At 39.6% G+C, this 19333-nt stretch overlaps 1 protein-coding gene across 1 annotated transcript; it reads left to right on the top strand.

Moving 5' to 3' along the window:
• Nucleotides 1–2134: 2134 nt before the first annotated feature.
• LOC309878797 (intestinal mucin-like protein) lies at nucleotides 2135–16209 on the top strand. Its single transcript, XM_082761741.1, has 18 exons — nucleotides 2135–2821; nucleotides 3691–3865; nucleotides 4530–4777; nucleotides 6146–6329; nucleotides 6461–6665; nucleotides 7319–7497; nucleotides 8205–8274; nucleotides 8585–8685; nucleotides 8850–8881; nucleotides 9036–9213; nucleotides 9879–9983; nucleotides 10590–10630; nucleotides 11278–11400; nucleotides 11862–11960; nucleotides 13141–13269; nucleotides 13919–13958; nucleotides 14239–14368; nucleotides 15779–16209. Exons 1-18 carry the CDS (start codon nucleotides 2516–2518, stop codon nucleotides 16032–16034), a joined length of 2601 nt encoding a protein of 866 aa, XP_082617867.1. The 5' UTR covers nucleotides 2135–2515; the 3' UTR covers nucleotides 16035–16209.
• The last annotated feature ends 3124 nt before the right edge of the window (nucleotides 16210–19333 follow it).

The raw sequence follows: 19333 nt of genomic DNA, 5'->3' as shown, positions 1-19333 counted from the left end.
CGGGGCTTCGTCCTTCAGTTGGAGAGAACGTCCTGAGCGGGAGGCGGTGTGTGCGAGGCCAGGGGGGCTTGTCTTTTGCGTCCATGTGGTTCCAGGCGCTGTTGGGACGCTGCTTTTGCTGACATTCTTCCCTTTCCTGTGCTGCATTAGCCCTGTGCTCTTCTGGTGTATGCAGTGCTCCTGGATCTGCTACGCATATCTTCACGGCTCGCTGCACTAGCACAAAGGTAGCCGGTTCTGAGGCAGGCCGCTGTGTGTCCTCAACAGTTTCTAACAGTGGTAACGGAAAGCAATTGTGGCATTCAGGCCCAGAGCGAGAGCTTGCGTGCTCACAAGAGAAGGTTGAAGCAGCACAGTGAGCCCGAGTTTCCTAGCCCAGCATGGGAATATGTGGGGGAGCAGATTCCAAAGGGCTGGCTGAGGTCTAGCACAGATATTGCTGCAGCAGCTGCTCGGCCTCAGTGGAGCCAAGGCCCACAGAGAGGAAGGGCTTCTGGAGTGAACATGCCCCCTGATTTCACGCACATGGAGCGGGGATCTGTCCATGGCTTATAGGGTGAGAGCAATAGGGAAGGAAGCAAAGAGCTGGCTGACGAACTCCGTGAATTCGTCTGGATTTGGGAGTGCTGAGCTCTTCTGTGCAGTATAGAGTTTTCAGGCTCCAGAGAGCTGTTGCATGCAGCGGTGTTCCCTGCGGAAGTGTTGGCATATGAGTGCCGTGCAAGCCGTAGGAGATTTTGCCTGTGATCCCCACGTTCTTCTGCAAGAGCCACGCGGAGAAGTGGTTCTGCTTTATTCCTGTCGGCATTTCCTCTGCTCAGCTTGATGGCGTTTCCTGAGGTTGCTGGAAAGCCACGGAGGTTAATACCAAACGCCGTTTGCCGGTTTGCAATAAAGCACTGTGTTTTCTCAGGAACCAGTTCCCCCGGCTCCACAACCGTTGAAACTGTGTCGACCACCACTCTCCCGCCAACATCGACGACAGGCACCATTCCCCCTAGTACCACAACTGGGCCGGTGTCGACCACCACTCTCCCACCAACATCGACGACAGGCACCATTCCCCCTAGTACCACAACTGGGCCGGTGTCGACCACCACTCTCCCGCCAACATCGACGACAGGTCCCAGCAGTACCACCAGTGGCACGACGTCGTCCAGCAGCAGCACCCCGGGGACAACGCCTGTTACTCGTCCACCGACCACGTCCCCGACTACCCTGACTACTGCCAGCTCATCCCCGCCCACGCCGACACACACCACCTCCCTGTCACCACCGTCCTCGACAAGCGAAGGTAATTGTCTGGCCATGGGGACACGGGTTTCCTTGTAGGGGGAGAAATGAAGGTCTGTGAGCACCTTGAGTTGTGTGCACTTTCTGTGTGGGATGAGGGCTGGGAGGAGTTGTTGAGCCTTCCCGAAAAGCGCTGGTGCCCAGTGCTAGACCTGGGGCTGGCTGTGTGGAGGTGAGGAGGGTGCAGGGGTCCTGGGCAGAAGCTCTGGTGTTTCCTGACGCCGCAGGGCTCTGTGGACGCCGTTCCAGCCTGGGGCCTCTGGGCGGCTGAGTCAGATAGGGATGGGAGTGGAAGTCTTGCGTTTGCTGCTGCGGGGCTTCGTCCTTCAGTTGGAGAGAACGTCCTGAGCGGGAGGCGGTGTGTGCGAGGCCAGGGGGGCTTGTCTTTTGCGTCCATGTGGTTCCAGGCGCTGTTGGGACGCTGCTTTTGCTGACATTCTTCCCTTTCTTGTGCTGCATTAGCCCTGTGCTCTTCTGGTGTATGCAGTGCTCCTGGATCTCCTACGCATATCTTCACGGCTCGCTGCACTAGCACAAAGGTAGCCGGTTCTGAGGCAGGCCGCTGTGTGTCCTCTACAGTTTCTAACAGTGGTAACGGAAAGCAATTGTGGCATTCAGGCCCAGAGCGAGAGCTTGCATGCTCACAAGAGAAGGATGAAGCAGCACAGTGAGCCCGAGTTTCCTAGCCCAGCATGGGAATATGTGGGGGAGCAGTTTCCAAAGGGCTGGCTGAGGTCTAGCGCAGATATTGCTGCAGCAGCTGCTCGGCCTCAGTGGAGCCATGTGCTGCATGGCAACCCGTGCTGTGGTTTCTGGCATTCCAGGGCTTGCTGCATGGAGTTTAGGAGGATGTAGTTTTTCTGGGCCTAAAGTGTTGGTTTCCCCATTTCCTCAGTTTTTGTGGAGATGCTTCCAGACTTCATGTTTGAAATTGCGTTTTCTTCTGTTTCGTATCTAAATTTCCTTTTTTTTTTTTTTTTTTTTTATTTGTTTGTTTGTTTTTTCTATTTTTACACTCTTTAGAATGCTGATGTTTTAATATCAAAAGTCAGGTTCCCATCTTTCTGTAAACCACTGTGTGTTCTCAGTAACTAGTTCTCATTTTGTCACTATTTTAACAGTATCAAGTACCACTGGGACTGGTTTTTCTTCGACTTCATCGCCTACCATCACTTTTAGCACGCCAACGTTGGGATCATCTTCCCCATCGTCAACTCCATATATGAGTACCTCACCTTCTTCTGTATCAACAACCCTATCAGAAGTCACTACTTCAGGAACAACTCCCACCAAATCTTTCACCACTACTTCAGGAACAACCTCTATTCCTTTTACCAGTGTCACTTCAACCACCATTACCACATCTGCAGTTGTTCCTCCTGGTTCAACTAGTACTTCTGGCACTACTCCAACATCAAGTGCAGTCACTGTTTCTGGAAGTTCCACAGTTACTACACTCAGTACTTCAAGTTCAACTCCCAGTTCTGGCTCAAATAATTGTACCATTTCACCTAATGAAACATATGCGGTTAGTAGATTTTATTTTTTGATTTATATCATTGTTATTTCAAAGGTGTCTAGGTACATAATTACAGTGTTATTATCATAGAGTGTAAACATTTATCTGGATAGAAAATGAGGTATCTGTTCATTCTGTTGTGTTTTTTTTTTGTTTTTTTTTTTTTTTTGAGGGGTATCAACGTGACTTCCAATGAATTTTTTTTTTTTTTTTTTTTTTTTTTTTTTATCAAGTATACTGGTATTAGCTCTTCAACAATAGCTTTTAAAAGGCATTCTCCATTCAAGGAGGTAGAGTACAGATAAATCTTTCTCTTTATTGTAGAAAAGCTTTTCTGAGGAGTTAACTAAGGACTAAGTCTTTCTTTTCTTATTTCTGGTTTTGAATATGTCCACGCGGTTTGTTGTAATTACAGTGCAAATGCCCAACAAGAAAACATTGGATTGAACTGGTCGGTGTTTGGAATTATTCTGCAGTTATATTTGGTCATAGTCTGATTTCAAGAGCTAACTGTGAAACAGATCACCACTTTCAAATGCTTATGAATTTTCACTCCAATTCTAAGTTTCTTGAAACCACCTAGTTTTGCTGGTATACAAATAATTAGCGGCTGTAAGATGGTCCAAGTTAGAAAAAATACATACACTCACATGCCTTTCACTTAGCAGCTTTCACTAAAGCTAGATTATCTCGAAGACCTTGATGGTGCTGAATGCTGCTCTTCCTTCCCAATTTCAGACTTCTGCTGGAAAAAAATATTGTCAATAAATATAAGGTGTTTTAAAACTCTGCAAAAGGTATTCAAGTTACCCATCTGACTCACTCTGACTGCTCAATAAGGCTTCTCTCTCTCTTGTTCTCTCTTTTTCCAAATACAGCCAGGTCAGTCATGGTGGCCGTGTAACTGCACTATGGCAGTATGTGTAGAAAACAATACAGTCCAGCTGTTTCCAGTCATCTGTGAGCCACCTCCTAAACCCACATGCGCCAATGGTCTTGCTCCTGTGCAAGTCCTTGATGATGATCAATGCTGTTGGCATTGGGAGTGTGATTGTAAGTATATATTTTAAGAAATATTTTTTTCCTGTGTGAACAATATTAGTGTAAAGAACAGCGCTATTTATCAAGGACTAAGTGTTGTGCAAGATGTGGCCCTCAGACTGCCAGCATTGGTCTCTTTTAGAGTCCTATATTGATCCTTTTTACTTAACAAAGTAAAACTTAATTTGGTTGTCATTATTTCAACATCACTGTTCTGTTAGTAGAACAAATTGGTCTCCTATGGTAGAATTTAAATGTCCAGATGCTGACATCTATAGGCTAGAGGTCTGCATATAAATTACTTGTTGAGGTGATCTGTAAAGGTTCTTCTAGGGCATGATTAATCCTATTCTCAGTTGTTTTTCAGAAATGTCAGATATACTGTGCCCTGAAAGTCTGTTGTTTTTTGTTTTTTGTTTTTTTTTTTTTGTTTGTTTGTTTGTTTGTTTTGGTGTGTGTGTGTTTTGTTTGTTTGTTTGCTTTGTTTTTGGTAGTTGTTTTGTTTTTCTATTATTGATGAGTTTTAGAAATGAGCTTATGCATTGGCAGATACACTTTAAATATTTAAATGCTTAAAGTAAGATGAGGTGAATCCCACACCTACGGATTTTTTTTGTAGTTTGATCAGATTTTGTATGTTACCATAAGAAGCTAACCTAGCTTTATGTTTTTACAGGCTACTGCACTGGCTGGGGAGACCCACACTACATGACTTTTGATGGATTGTACTACAGCTATCAAGGGAATTGCACATATGTTCTTGTGGAAGAGATTAATAAAACAGTCGACAACTTTGGTGTCTACATTGATAACTACCATTGTGATGCACGGGATGTAGTCTCATGTCCACGAACGCTCATTGTGAGACATGAGACTCAGGAAGTGCGCATAGCAACAGTAGAACTAAATACCCTACGAGTAGAGGTATTGGAGAATATTACCTTTGATTTCCTGACTGAACTATTTATAAAGTATGAATCTGGTAATTATACATTATTAGGAAAAAAATAAAAATAGAGTCAGTGGATTATAAATTAGGACTGCAGGGAAGAAAGGACTTCTTTTCTGAATCTGAATACTGGAAAAATATTCTACAAATTGTTTTTTATCCCTTTTTTATAATAAATATTTTCAGTGCCTTATCTCTTCTAAATACATAAACATGGATGAATAGCTAAGAGTTAAGGGTATAAAATAAATTAATTTACAGTTGACATTGATGTAAGAAAGAAAAAGAATGAATGTTGAATGGGAGGATACAACATAAACTAGACATAGCAATTAAAGTACTAGCTTAAGCTTTTAAGAAATGATCCTTACTATCTTAGATTGGTGTCACCTTTTTCATTTTTCAGAGGGGCTCCTGTGTGTTTATCTAATTGGTAAATATCATGTCCTAACTTTGGGAATTCAAAATTGGGTAACAAGTTTTTTTAGTTTTTTGTGGGGTTGATGTGTTTGTGTGTTTGTTTTGAATGTTACTGTGTGGGAATATTACAAATTAGGTTGCAGCAAATGTGCTCTTGCCACTAAAAAGTTTAATGGTATCATGGACCGCATTAGGCAAAGCTCTCTATTTGGAGCTATACAAAAGCTGCTTGGACATGATTCTGGAAAAGCAGGTGGCCCTGGTTGAGCTGGAGAGTTGGACCAGATGACTCCAGAGGTCTCTTTCAACATCAGCTATTCTGTGATTCTTGAAATGATTGAAAAAATCTGTGAAATTATTGAAAATTTCCAACATATAGACTTCTTTTTTTCTCTAAAGCAATTAAGTCAGTTATGCTGAATAAAACTATCAGTGTTAATTTCATATGTATATCAAGGCAAAGTCTTTAAATAAATAATACAGATTTTGTCTTAGTGCTTTCCTGCAGTTTCCTTATAATTATTTCCTTTAAAAAATGCTGCAAACATATTCCTTTTATTTTGGTGATTTGGGTGGTTCCAAGAAGGATAAAACTCTGTGCACTCAGAATTTAGGATAATTTTATATTGTATTTGTACAAGGTGTCCTCAATGCCATAGTCATTCTAACAAATCTATGGAGTGTTTGCTGGTCTAAACTCCAAACTGTAGTCTAGTTTATTAGTGGATGATAGGCCTTTTCTTTGGCTTCAAGAAAGCAAGTTTGACTTTTCAGTAATGTAAAAGGAAACACAGGGACAATTGTTATAAACTAAATGCACATTATTTGCCTTTACATTTGCATCTCCAATGCTAAGTAATGAACAGTTGATTGTTTTCTGAAATCAAATGAAATATATGTCTCTTTTCTATTTTATTTATCAGGTGACTGTAAACAAACAGACAGTGGCTTTGCCTTATAAAAAATTTGGAGTGAGCATCTATGAGTCAGGCATAAATCATGTAGTGGAAATTCCTGAGCTTAAAATGAATGTGTCCTACAATGGCTTGTCCTTTTCTATCAGAATGCCCTACAGCCTGTTTGGCAACAACACTCAAGGACAGTGTGGTAAGTCTTACCGTTATGTTTTTTATACTCTCAGAAAACCACAAACAAGTAAATGACAACAATGCCAGAGAGATGAGTGGCATTTGATAACAAATCTGTGAGTGAATTCTTTCTTCCCCTACCCATTTTAGGTACTTGCAATAACAACACAGCAGATGACTGCAGGTTACCAAATGGAAACATCGCAGAAAACTGTGAAACCATGGCAGATCATTGGCAAATTGTTGATCCCTCCAAACCGCAATGCTCCCCAGGCCTAATTCCTACAAAATCACCTGGCACAACCACAGGACAGCCTTGCAAAGAATCTTCCATCTGCAAGCTTATTTTGGGAAGGTAGTCCTCTGGTGCTTATAAGAATTTGATTTTTAAGTTAAGTGGCAATTCTGGGGTTCATTTCTTAATACAAAATGTTCTAACTATTCTTCCATCTATTCTTCCATTTAGTGGCTACTTCCATCTAGTAGCTCTGTAGGTTTCTTCCATTTCTTTTGCTGTTTCTAGATGTCATTCTTTGCTGATACAGCTTACTCCCAACCATTTGACTGCTACTTTAGCCTTTCCTGATGTTCTCACTTTCTTCTGTGCTTTCTGCTCTCACTGTCCTATGCTCTGGCCTTTTCCTATCCTTACTTAGCAGCAGAGACCAACTGAAGAAAGAGATCTTCATTTTAGGAACTTGGCCAGAATTAAAAATAGTTTGAATAAAATCTAGTTTGAAAAGTAGTCCCTCTTTACACTTGATAATAATCATGTAGCTCCTGGACAGAAAATAGCGGTGCCTGGTTGTTTTGTAGATGAGGGGAGAATTCTTTAAAATATGTTGATAGGTTACAATCTAATCAAGTGCTCTTAGTAGAAATCTCTCAGTAATAGTCCTTGTTCACATCTCTTTAAGTGTCACTGTTGCCACATTATAATATGCTAAGCACACTGGAGAATTCATGGTTTATTCTGTAACTAATAATGACATATGTTTCTATTTCTAGTGTGTTCGAGAAGTGCCATGCTGTTGTTAACCCTGATAGGTTCTATGCAGCCTGTGTTTTTGATAGTTGTGCACTTCCCAGCTTAGACCTGGAATGCTCAAGTCTGCAGATCTATGCTACCATCTGTGCTGATCAAAATGTCTGCATCGACTGGAGAAGTCATACCAATGGTGTTTGCTGTAAGTATTTAGCTGTTTTATCATGAACTGTTAGGGAAGCTTGTACTGAACTATTTCAGCTATTTCAGTTTGAACCGTGGGAAAAGCCTATGCTAGGGAGCATGGTAGGGAGCTGGACTACACGGTCTTCAGGGATCCCTCCAACCCAAACCATTCTGTGATTCTATGATAATGTCCTAATGATGCCATATTGCTTTATGACATATTGCAGGTAACATTTTTATAAATGGAAATGATAAATGAGCCTGCAATATGCATCCGTTTACCATATCAGAAACATTTGTATTAATAGATACTTTTTTTTTTTTTTTTTTTTTTTTTTTTAGCAGAATCAACTGTATATTTTACAGGCATTGGCAGATCATTCATGTATTTAGTGTAATCAGAAGAGGATGGGAGGGTAGGAATACGCTCCTCTTTGAGAGCTTACACAAAAGAGACCAGAATTATGAAAAAGTTGTATTCAGGACATAGACTCCTGGCTTTATCTCCTTAAATTTAAAGTATCGTGCTATACCTCTGGCTAAATTGTGTAAAGTAATCCCACTCAGAGACGTGAGTCTGGTAACTATTTAATCTCTATGCTTTTCAAGATTGTCAAAGATACATAGGAAAATGAATAGTGTTTAATTTCTTGTCATAAGGTCATGGGATTTTTCTACGTTATTTTCCCTGAGCTGTTCCTCTTTTTTATTTTCCTATTCCAGCTTATGAATGTCCCAAACATAAAGAATATAGAGCATGTGGTCCTAGTAAAGAGATAACCTGCAAATCAAGGTAAAGAGTTCCTTCACTGTTAGATCTCATATATTTGTTCAGTCATACCTAAAGGATAAGTGGATGAGAGAAGTCAAACAGCCTCCTGTCCTGTCTTTAGCTGACTATCCTATTTGTTACCACTGTTCTCTTGATCCTAAATCTGGGTGCCTGTACTTTTTATTTGGCTAAATCAAACATGAAAAAGCCCTGAATCGCAAGTCTGCAGGTTAATTGCTCTGTTATTTTCAATTAATGGTTATCCAGCTTAACCTTCCTCTGCATGCCTGTGACAGTGATGGTGCTCCTCTGAACATTTTGTCTCATACAGTCAACAGAATGAAACTGCAGTTAAACAAGTGGAAGGCTGTTTCTGTCCTAATGGTACAATGCTGTATGACTCTGGTGTGGATGTCTGTGTAAACACCTGCGGTGAGTTTAACCACTTCAATTGGATGCATGTTTGTTTCCTTTTTGTTATTTCCTTCTGATGCATACAACATAGATCTGACTGTATGCAGTATTCATGCAACATATAGTGGAGATATCTACTGTTATATAAGTGGTAATGGAAATGTATTTTGATATTTTCACAGGCTGTGTTGGATTGGATATGATACCAAGAGAGGTACGTTTGCTTTTGTATTTCAAGAAGAGGTTTGGGATGAGGAGAAAAAAATATTCTCTGTTTTGTCATTTCCCAGCGTTTCATTCCTGCTTTTATTTCTGTTCTTTTTAATTGGTAACTATGCAATCACTCACGTTATTTTCTTTAATGACAGTTTGGGGAAAGGTTTACAGCAGACTGTCAGGACTGTATTTGCCTAGAAGGTGGAAATGGCATTGTATGTGAGCCTCACAAATGTCCCAGTCAAAATAAGCAGAGTTGTAATGGAAACGGCTTCTATGAGGTCAATGAAGTCAATCCTGAAGATTCCTGCTGCCCCATTGTCACCTGCAGTGAGTTTTTACTTTTGTTTCTAGCCTTTCTCTAACCTTTATGAACTGAAAAGAGAACCTGAACTAGTTTAGCACCAGAGACCTGCAATAGGGAGTCACAAAATAATATCATGCTTTTTAAAATCAGTTTGTCCAGTGTTATGGAAAATTCATTTTAATATTTTAATATTTTAATATTGAAGTGACTCAGCATAACAAGATTTACAATTCTGGGTTTCAACATAACTGAATCTGAACTGAATGAGTTCTTGAGTTTAGAATCCCATTTTGTTAAAGTAAAATGCAGATCATAGAATTCTGTGTGGCTGTAAGGTTTTCATTTAGCAGCAGTTGCCTACAATCTTGGACAGAGTACTATAACAATTGTTCACTGTTACTCTGCAAAAAATTGTGATACTTTTCTTATACTTGATAATTACATACTAGAAGTTTCATAAACGAGTGTAGGCCCCCCATCCAGTGCCTTGATTCACTAGGAAAAATGTGTCCTTTTTCTGATTTTTTTTTTTTTCTTTGAGGAGAATCTGGAATATTCCCTAGCAGCGAAAAGTCTATCTTAAGTTATCAGGTGGGAGTTTGAGAGATGCCTCTTTCTAGCTGTGATTTAATATACTTTCTGTGTTTCTCTCTTTTTTTTTTCTTTTTCTTTTTTTTTTTTTTTCCAGAATGCAATACAAGCTTGTGCACAACTGAATCCCCCAAGTGTACACTGGGATTTGAAGTTTATTCTTATATTCCCAGTGATCAGTGCTGTCCTGTGTACGAGTGTGGTAAGTACTGTGGAAATATATTACAATGACTAGCATTATATAATTTAGTATCAGGCTTAATGAGACTGTATGTAATACTGAAAGAGCTAATAAACCCAGTTGGATTGCATGAATTGGTTACTATTAACATTGGTTATTACTGCCATGGTTATGACACACAGCTGCAAAATCATATAGAGCTCTGGTAGTTCAAGTGCAGCTTTCCTGGTTGTAAGTACCTGTGAGAAAAGCTACAGAATTAACTGAGATTGTGGTCTCAGTTTAACCTAGCAAAATGTCCCTGTTAGTGTGCCCAAGAGAAGATAGCAGTACAAAGTCCGTTTTATTCTTAGTAATTGAAACAGGTAACTTCTTGTAACTGTCAGGTGAACATTCTTGGCTATGAACCGGACTACGTATATTGGGCCAAATCTTCCTCCCTTTTTGCATGTGAAGTATTTGTTATTTTACTTTATATAAGCCTTATATGCTACTAGAAATGGAAAACAACCCATGTATTTGAACATAAGCATTGTGATTCATTGTGGAAGAAATGAGTGTAACTAGAGTCGGGTAAAGATTCTTTTTTCCCCTGATGTAACTGCCTAACTCCTTCCTTGTTAACAGTTCCCAAGAGGGTTTGTGTACATCAGAATGCTGAGTTCTTGGTAAGTTCCCGTTTCAAAAGTATTCTGAAAATGCTTGAAAGACCAATTAGCATACTTTAGCTGAGGTGCTATGAGGAGGTTTATCCAGTAGAAAGAATATTTTAGAAAATTTCAGATTCCTGTCAGGGATTTATCAGCTCAGCATAGTTTAAAATTTTTCTGAAAATGTTGCCATGTGTGAGAGACTGAAGAATTGTTTCTAAATGTCAGTACCAGAGAGGGATATGGTTTTAGAGTAAAGTGTGTATGCATTTTTAAATTTAGTCCACACTTTTGGTCAGTACTTTATTTCAGTTTTAAGACTCTGCTTTCTGAAATGAAAAGATTTTTAAAGAAGGGTTATTCTGAATGGACTTAGATTCCCAGTTAAGTTCTTTTGAGTCTAGTAATTGATTTATTGTATATGTTGACTTCTCTGCTTTTAATATCTGAGTTCATCATTGCTGTGTAGGACTTCAATGAAGACATACTAAATTAAGTTCAATATTGATGATGATGTCATAAACAGCTAGCTAAATAGCTATCCAGTAGTGTTTATGATGGATTCCTATTCCATTGCTTGGTCAAAAGGCTTCTGGGAATTAAGTAACGTCTGTCACACATAATATCTCATTAATACATGAACCTTTGTTTCTTTAAATTTATAGCCTAATTCCTCAGTCTTTGTTGATAAGTGTCAGAATTGCTTCTGCACTAACGAAGTTAATGTCAGCACTCAACTGAATGTCATCTCCTGTGAACACGTTCCATGTGACACATATTGTGAACCTGTAAGTGACAAACTTAAACAAATAAACAAAACTAAAATACACATGTACATGAAAAATACTGTGATCAATTTGTTGCATAACTGAAGGATAGGGAGCAGAAATCCAGAATCCAACTCTGGCTTGGAAACTGACTGTCCTTGAGCAATTTGTTTTATGTAGCTTGGCAATGTAGTCAACAGTATTCAGTTCATGTTGGTAGGATTAGCTAACAAATTTCTGTAGAGCACTTAGTGGAATGATATTTAGTTATTAGGTATATTTATTACAGTGCTTTAATTGATTCTATCTATAGCCTAAGTTTATTACTTGCATTCTGTGGAGTCAGTGATATTCAGGCACAGAAAAGCAAAATTGCAGAGTACACTTCTAAGCATAATCAATTCACAGGTTAGTATGTTTTCACTTATTTCTCCTCAATGCATCTATCAGAGCTCTCATTTTTATTTCATTTTAATATCTAGGGATATGAACGGCAATCAGTGGAAGGTGAATGTTGTGGAAAATGTGTGCAGACTAAGTGTATTATACATACATCACAGAGTTCCAACCTCATATTGAGTGTAAGTATGTTCTACATCTTACATCTCTACCAAATCTGTAAACTTCCCCATTTCAGAGTGAACATCCCTTTGGCAGAGATAAGGCTTAGTGTAACTTTGTGAGCTTTTCTATATTATTTACATGTAATTTCTGTGTACTGAAGAATGCTAGAAAAGCCTGCATATGAAACAACTTTATTGCCCCTATTTAGCTTTCCCTAGGTAAAATCCATTGGTATGAATGACTGTTAATATAGCTAATGTGCTCTAAATGCTTTAGAGGGTTTCTCTTCCAAGGGAAATCTCATGGACAACTGAAGATTCTCTCCACTTGTGGCATACTGCAATACACACAAAAATCAGTATTGAAAATGGCTGCTAACTGTGGTGGTTTTACTCAGGTGGGCAGCCGAGCTCCACCACAACCGCTCTCTCACTCCCCCTCTCCTCAAAGAGGAAGGGGGAGAAAATACAACACAGAGAACTCGAGGTTTGAGATGAGAAAGGTTTAATTAAAGGGAAAGGGAATGGGGAGAAAAAACAGAAAAAAAAGAAACAATCAGTCCGCGCGGAAGCACAGAGAGAGAAAAAATTATTCTCTACTTTGCATCAGTGAGCGCTGTTCGGCCACGTCCTGGGAAGCAAGGCCTCAAACGCGTAGTGGTTGTTCAGGAGGAACAGCTTTCCTCCTGAGGAAAGCTCACAAGCTTTCCTAGGTCTTGTGGGATTTTGGAGAATGCATGTGCCAGGCTATAGTCAGCTTGTGAGTTCTCTATATCGAGTGACTTGAAAGAGGAACTCTTTCGAGTGGGCCCCGAGCAACAACAGGCCTTTGAACAACTCAAACAAGAAATAGCTCATGCAGTAGCCCTTGGGCCTGTCCGTACTGGACCAGCTGTGCAAAACATACTGTACACTGCAGCTGGGGAGCATGGGCTCACCTGGAGCCTCTGGCAGAAGACCCCAGGAGAAACTCGAGGCCGACCTTTGGGGTTCTGGAGCCGGGGCTATCAAGGATCAGAAGCCAATTACACCCCAACTGAAAAGGAAGTATTAACAGCATATGAGGGGATTCGAGCCGCTTCACTAACCTAAAAATAATTGAGTGGGAAACAATACGAAAGTCGTCGTCAGAAGACAGGAAAATTTCTGCCTGAGCTCCCTTCAGCTTTTCTTATTACATTTTGTATTTCACTTGCAGCCTGGAGAGTTTGTAAAAGATCCTTATGACAACTGCACCATTTATAGTTGTACAAGTCTCCAAAACCAGCTTATCTCTTCCACATCTGAGATTACCTGTCCAGCGTTCAATGCAGAGAGCTGTAAATCTGTAAGTGGAAAACTCACCCTCTACTTAATGTATAAATTAGTTCAGTCTAGTGCAGCCACCTAACTAGCAACAAAAGTCACATTAAACTTTGATGATTGTTCTCCAAATTTTCTCTGTCCCAAGGGCACAGGTTTTCACTGCATCCATGTACAAACCTACACAGTGTATAAAACAAGATACCTGGCTTACAGTTTGAAACCTATTGCTGGCATCTCTCAGTAGCCAAAAAAAAAATGGTCAGCATTGAAATAAAAGTCCTTGCTGATTGCTTTGTGTGGGGTCCTGTCTGAAAAAGAGCCATGTTTTCTTGAATATCACAGCTGTTCAGACAGTAGGCTGCCAATAACACTATGCACCATTCAAATATAGAAGTCTCTGATAAAATGTTTTTCTGGGACTGTTTTTGAGTTAGAAATGCATGATGATAACTGTAGATTTCCTTTAAATCATAATCTGTTTCCATGGTTGTCTGTAAATTGATAGATTTCAAGTCTGGTATAGACAATTATGTCTGTTTATTCAGATGCTAGAATTTTAGCTACTAATTTCCAGCCAATAAGGAATTTATCTCCTCAGTTATTTGCCTAAAAGCCTCTTTAATACAGGGAATGAAAATAATACTATTGTCCTGTCTTTTTTGTTCTTTTAGGGAACTATTACATTCTTACCTAACGGTTGTTGCAAAACTTGTAAGTATGTCAGCATACCTGAACCAAGAAAACAGAATTAATTTTCTTCTTATATTAGCCCATATAATGGAGGCTGATATGTTACTATTTGAATAGATACTCTTGTCTTTATGTTTATTATTCCAAGTATTCAGTGCCCAATCTCTCTGGGAAAGTTTAAACTGAAGCTGAAATACCACTTAAGACAATTTTTCAGCACACTAGCTAAGCCAAATGTGCTGAACTGCAGGGAACTTATGGAGCTATTTCACTGAATGTATGCTCTGATCTTTCCCCTTAGGTGTACCTCTGGATAGTCCCACACTGTGCTCTGTCCGCGAAAGAGAAGACTTTATTGTCTATAAGAACTGCCGTTCTGTGGAGAGAGTTGTCATGACTGAATGTGAAGGAACATGTGGAACTTTCTCACTGTAAGTAAACTGATTGGGCAATGAGATTTGAATTCTGTCACTGACATTATTTGTATAAAAGGAACAATACATAGGCAGATTAGAGAATGTTAGACCTGAAACTATCAGCTCTCAAACTCATGGGCACAAAATCATGGACAACTGAAGAGCTGATTAATTTTAATGCAAAGCAGAAAAGGTTATTGGATTGCATTGAGATTTAGCCAGCTATGATAAGGTTTGTTCATTTATTAAGAGATGGCTTGTCCGTCATTTTTGTCAGACCATCTTGGACAGAAGTCATCACAAGAGAACATGGATTATTTCTTGTAATGTGAATGAGCCCAGAGAGCAGCCAAACCTGATGTTCATAAGTCGAAAAGTGGTTCTCAAGAATTAACATATAAAATTAAATACACGTCTGTCTTTTAAAGGAAGTTTCAAACATGAATGACTGTTATACAGTAATGAAGTGAGAAAACAAATGTCTTATGGGTGGTGTTACTAGCTATAAGAAAGTGGCTGGTGTGACACCTGGTACTAAACTATTAAAACACATTAAAAATATATAATTCTAACTTCCCAAAGTAAATGTTATTTGCTGCCTATCACTGATTATACCACAGGGCACCTTACATGGGATTAACCTAATCTTTAGTTTAAGATTAAACCCCAGTTAGTCAGAGGGATTATTAGTATTTTGAAATATCTCATAGTCTTACTGTCCTGCTGTGGTTGCCTCTGTACACAAACATAAGAAAAAGATGGCTCTTGACACAATTTATAGGCTGATACTGACAGGTTCTGCAGGTTAGGAATGGTATTTGGAAACCTGATGAACACAAGGTTGCAGAAAAACTGCTTTATTGTGAGATAGCAACAGAAGGAGCTGCTGGTTCATCTTCCTGTTAACTTGGGTTTGGAATACACACTGTGATTTATTTGATACAAGTGTAGCTCTTGTAGCCTGTTGATTGATGTGATGCCATCGTAGATGGCATTGTAGCCACTTATCTATGTAGTTTTCTTACTCAGCTCAGAGCTGCATCTGCATTTAATTGTTTGGTCTGGGGTATTTATCATTCATCATTCTTTGATCTGGTGTATTTAACATCCACCAGTGCTGGGATGATGAGAGGAATACAAGGATGCCGAGCTCCTAGAACTTAATGTGTTTTTTTTTAGTAGGATCTCGATTCTTTTTATTTTATTTTTCTTAACCAGAAAATCTCAGCTAAATGGAATGAATTTTAAAAGCATATTGTTAAAACAACTGCTCTGTCTGATGAACTCAGCACTATTCATTAGCTTTAATATGGCTTTTTTAGATATTATACCAAACTCCTCACAGAGTTCTATACTTAACTTCACTCTTTCCTATGTACACTGGCTTCTAGCACAAAGTAATGTTGCCTTTCTCCACCTTAACAGATATTCTGTTGAGGCCAATTCTTTGGAGCACAGCTGTTCCTGCTGCAGGGAAGCAAAAACTAGCACGAGGAAAGTGGAACTGAAATGCCCATCTGGGCACTCAATTCAACATAAGTATGTATATGTGGAAAGCTGCAGCTGCCAGGACACTCATTGCAACATCCCACAATCCAGTGAGCCTCTGAGCCTAGAAGAAAATAACGAGAGCACTAGCACTCCGACCGCATCAGAAGCCATCAGTTTAACAACAAAATGAAGGCGAAGAAACCTAACTGCATTTAAAGGGACTATGCACTGCTCTCATCTTCCTTGACTACTTTTAAACTTTGCTTTTCCCAGTTAATATATTCTATGTGTTCTCTGACTATTTTTAACAGTGTTCTATTTATTTGTGTACAAAAGTACAGTGAACTTTCTCCTAAGTGCATAGCCCTCTAGATTGTTTAATAATCAGCTTATTTTCTCTGAATGATTAAAAGTGCATTTCAAACAACATGGGGTTTGTGTTTATTCACATGCTATCTAGATGAGCCTGAATTTTAAAAGAGAAGGATTTTTTTTTTCAAGTTATAGGAAGTGAGTTGATATATTTCCCAAATATTTGGGGTATTTCTTTATAGCTCCCAAAAAAATGAAATATTAGAAGGTTCTGTCTGGAGGAGCCAACATGTAAGGTGGGGCAAAAATTTATTCTGCCTTCCAGAGCAAAGCTGAAGGTGAATAATGCATTATAAAATGATTCAGATAACTCTGAGAAACTTTCACTCTAGTTCAGCACCAGGTCTCATTTTAGTAGGGCTGCGTGTGAGTTAGAACAGTCTCAGTTCATCACTGTTATGTCTTTTCACTAAGTAGTCCATCAGCTGTGAGGATATGAAGCTAATTCACATTGTTTGAACTCTGAGGGATGTATAGCTAGTGTATATTTCCCTCAGATGTATGCTAGATGTATAGCATATACATCTCATATACATGTATGCTAGATTTATAGCTATAGTAGGAGGTCTTCAAATTTCAAGCTTCACAAAAAAGATGTCCATATCTAAGCTAGTAGTCCTAGTTTTTTTCTACAGGAAATTGAGTGCGATAGCCATGTTCAACATTCATTCAACTCATGCCAAAGGAGATTAGCTGAATTGTATTCCAAAGTGCCTGTTTATCTGATGTCGCTGCAAAGGTAGTTGAAGATTAGCTGAGAGATGGACAGCTCTCTTGAAGATACCTGAAGTACAATTAGAGTAACACACGCCTGCTGCTGTGTGCAGAAATTGTATTTGGCATTATTTTTGCTTCTGTTAATGAACAGTAATTGTCTTACCCTTCTGAGGGTAAGAATGTGTTGCAGCTTAAAAGGCAGAGACTAGTAGGGATGTACAGAATATGAAACATCAGAAATTTGGCATCTTCAAAATACTACCTTTAGAGAGCTAATTTCTGTGGTGGGGGAAAGACAGCTGATCTATGAAGAAAATTTTAGTCACTTTATGTAGCAAGTTCCAGAGCAATGGACGCCTGGTTTCTACTTCAATATGTGGTTCTAAGGATTTCTCTAGGTACAATGTGCGATGTGAATGAGACTTTTCTCCTGGAGCATTTACCAGGTCAGTCTCTCTGGTGGTTTCGTTGTTATATAAGAACCTCTGCGCTGACAACCATACTTTTCCTTGAGTTGTTTTTAAAGACCACTTGTTTTAAAATCTGTTGGTCATTAGCTGTCTTTAAGGTTTTCATTTTTGTGGTTAAATTTGGCTGGAATCACTTCTGGAGACAAGCAGATACATGGTGTGATCAATTTTGCCTTGTTTCCTATGAAAAGGATAAAAAAAAACATCATTAGTGGCTTTTTGATACACACTATATTTACACTAAAGACTAAAATGTCCCTGACTTCATTTTTTTCATTTTTGTTTTGTAGTCTGCATGGGCTCTTTCTGTCCCTCCTAGTGACATGCAAACTACTTGAAAATACAGAAGTTAAAAGATCCTGTGTAGTTAGTAACGCTGCAAATTTTGGTTTTGCCACTACAGGGCAGTCTAAGGCTAAGAATGTAAAATTACTTCGGAGACCAAAAAAAAAAAAAAAAAAAGCCACCTGAAAAGCCATCTGCCTACAAAAGAGAATTTATACTTTGCCAGGTACAGTTTTACCTCTGAGAACAGTGAATGTTGCTATTTCCTCAGACACTTGCATGCTTTCAGTAAGAATTTAAGAATTAAAAGAAGTTCTTCTGATGGGAGTCGACACGCATGCAAAGAATGGTGTTCCTTACAATGCTCTGGATTATAGCAGCCCCTTCAGTTTTTCTGCTGGGTCAGTGCTGTCAGTGCTGCCTATAAGCAGGCTGGTTCCCAAGCAGGCATTTCCAGAGAATTCTTACTTACAAATGTTTGGCAGTTCCAGGTCAAACTGTACGTGTCAAACCTCCACCCTTTTCTGCACATTTAGTCACCTCAGAACTTTACATACCTGTGTTTCCATTGGAGTGGGTAACAAAATTGAATTTTGAACAGTCTGAACTTTTTCTAGCAGATAAATCCTCAAATAGCCTCTCATTTAAAAAATAAAAAATAAAAAATAAAAAAAAAAAAAAAGAGAAAAAAAAAAAAAAGCTTTACTTCTGTATCCTTTCAAAGAGAGCCGTAGTGGCAATGAGCAGCACTTTTGCTCTTTCCCACAACATTCTTGAAAGCAAATGGAGACCTGTCCTGTCTGAGCCCATGGAGCATTTGGTTTCTTACTCAAGAACTGTTGTGTCTGCAGGTCACGAGCGCAGTCTTATTTGGAAAACCCAGGAGAGTAACTGAGAAATCTCTCACAAGGCTCTGTAAGCCATTTTGGGGCTGCAGAAAAGATGGTGGAATCTTCTGATCCCACTGCTTCCCAGCCAAGACCTAAAGAAGTGTTGACAATTTCACAAAAAGTATTGGTGCTGTAGGAGAATGGGTAGTCCTCCAGGAATTTCACAGTCCCCTAGGGCCCAACAAGGAAACAGTAGCAAGAGCTCCAGCAGAGTTCAGCTGGGCGGCAGGTTGGCTGGAACTTTCTCACGTCTCCATACCTGAGTCCTGTGTTCTCTTCCTAGACTTTCTGACTGTATCCCAAGTACAGGTTGGAGCTACAATTTACCTGTAGCATTGCCTTGGTTGCTGGAGGCTGGGATTTTGCGTTCCTTCCTCAGATGGAGGCTCCTCCAAGGTAATCAGAAGCTTGAAAAAATCCTTTCCAGGCAGCTGTTGTCTTAAAGCGTGCTCCTCACAGCATAGACCCAGTGTAGGAGACCACCACTGAACGCTGGAGAAAACCTGAGTGGGTTGCGTACAGCTCAGATAGGGTGCCATTGCCACACTAGTAAAGAGAACTGAGGACCTACAGCTCCTAAAAGAAAAGCTCATTGCCCATTTGCTTTGTAGACTGTTTGGGGCTGGGGCAGGGGGTTTACACAGAAGTATTCCCTGAAATGCACCCTGAGTCTTCCTTACAGTAAGTTACATGCTACCCTAGAAGCATGGTGATTGCAGTGTGCACCTTGTTTGTGGAAATGCATGGGTTTTGTT

The sequence above is a fragment of the Aythya marila genome (assembly GCF_965140915.1).
Source record: "Aythya marila genome assembly, chromosome: 5".
Classification (NCBI taxonomy): domain Eukaryota; kingdom Metazoa; phylum Chordata; class Aves; order Anseriformes; family Anatidae; genus Aythya; species Aythya marila.
Note: the sequence above shows the minus strand (reverse complement) of the source record. Positions and strands in the feature narration are given on the sequence as shown.

Coding starts and splice junctions, on each gene's coding strand:
- LOC309878797 (XM_082761741.1), top strand. CDS start 2,516: ATGAGTACCTCACCTTCTTCTGTATCAACAACCCTATCAGAAGTCACT. Junction 2,822..3,690: donor CACCTAATGAAACATATGCG/GTTAGTAGATTT, acceptor TTCCAAATACAG/CCAGGTCAGTCATGGTGGCC. Junction 4,778..6,145: donor TAAATACCCTACGAGTAGAG/GTATTGGAGAAT, acceptor TTTATTTATCAG/GTGACTGTAAACAAACAGAC.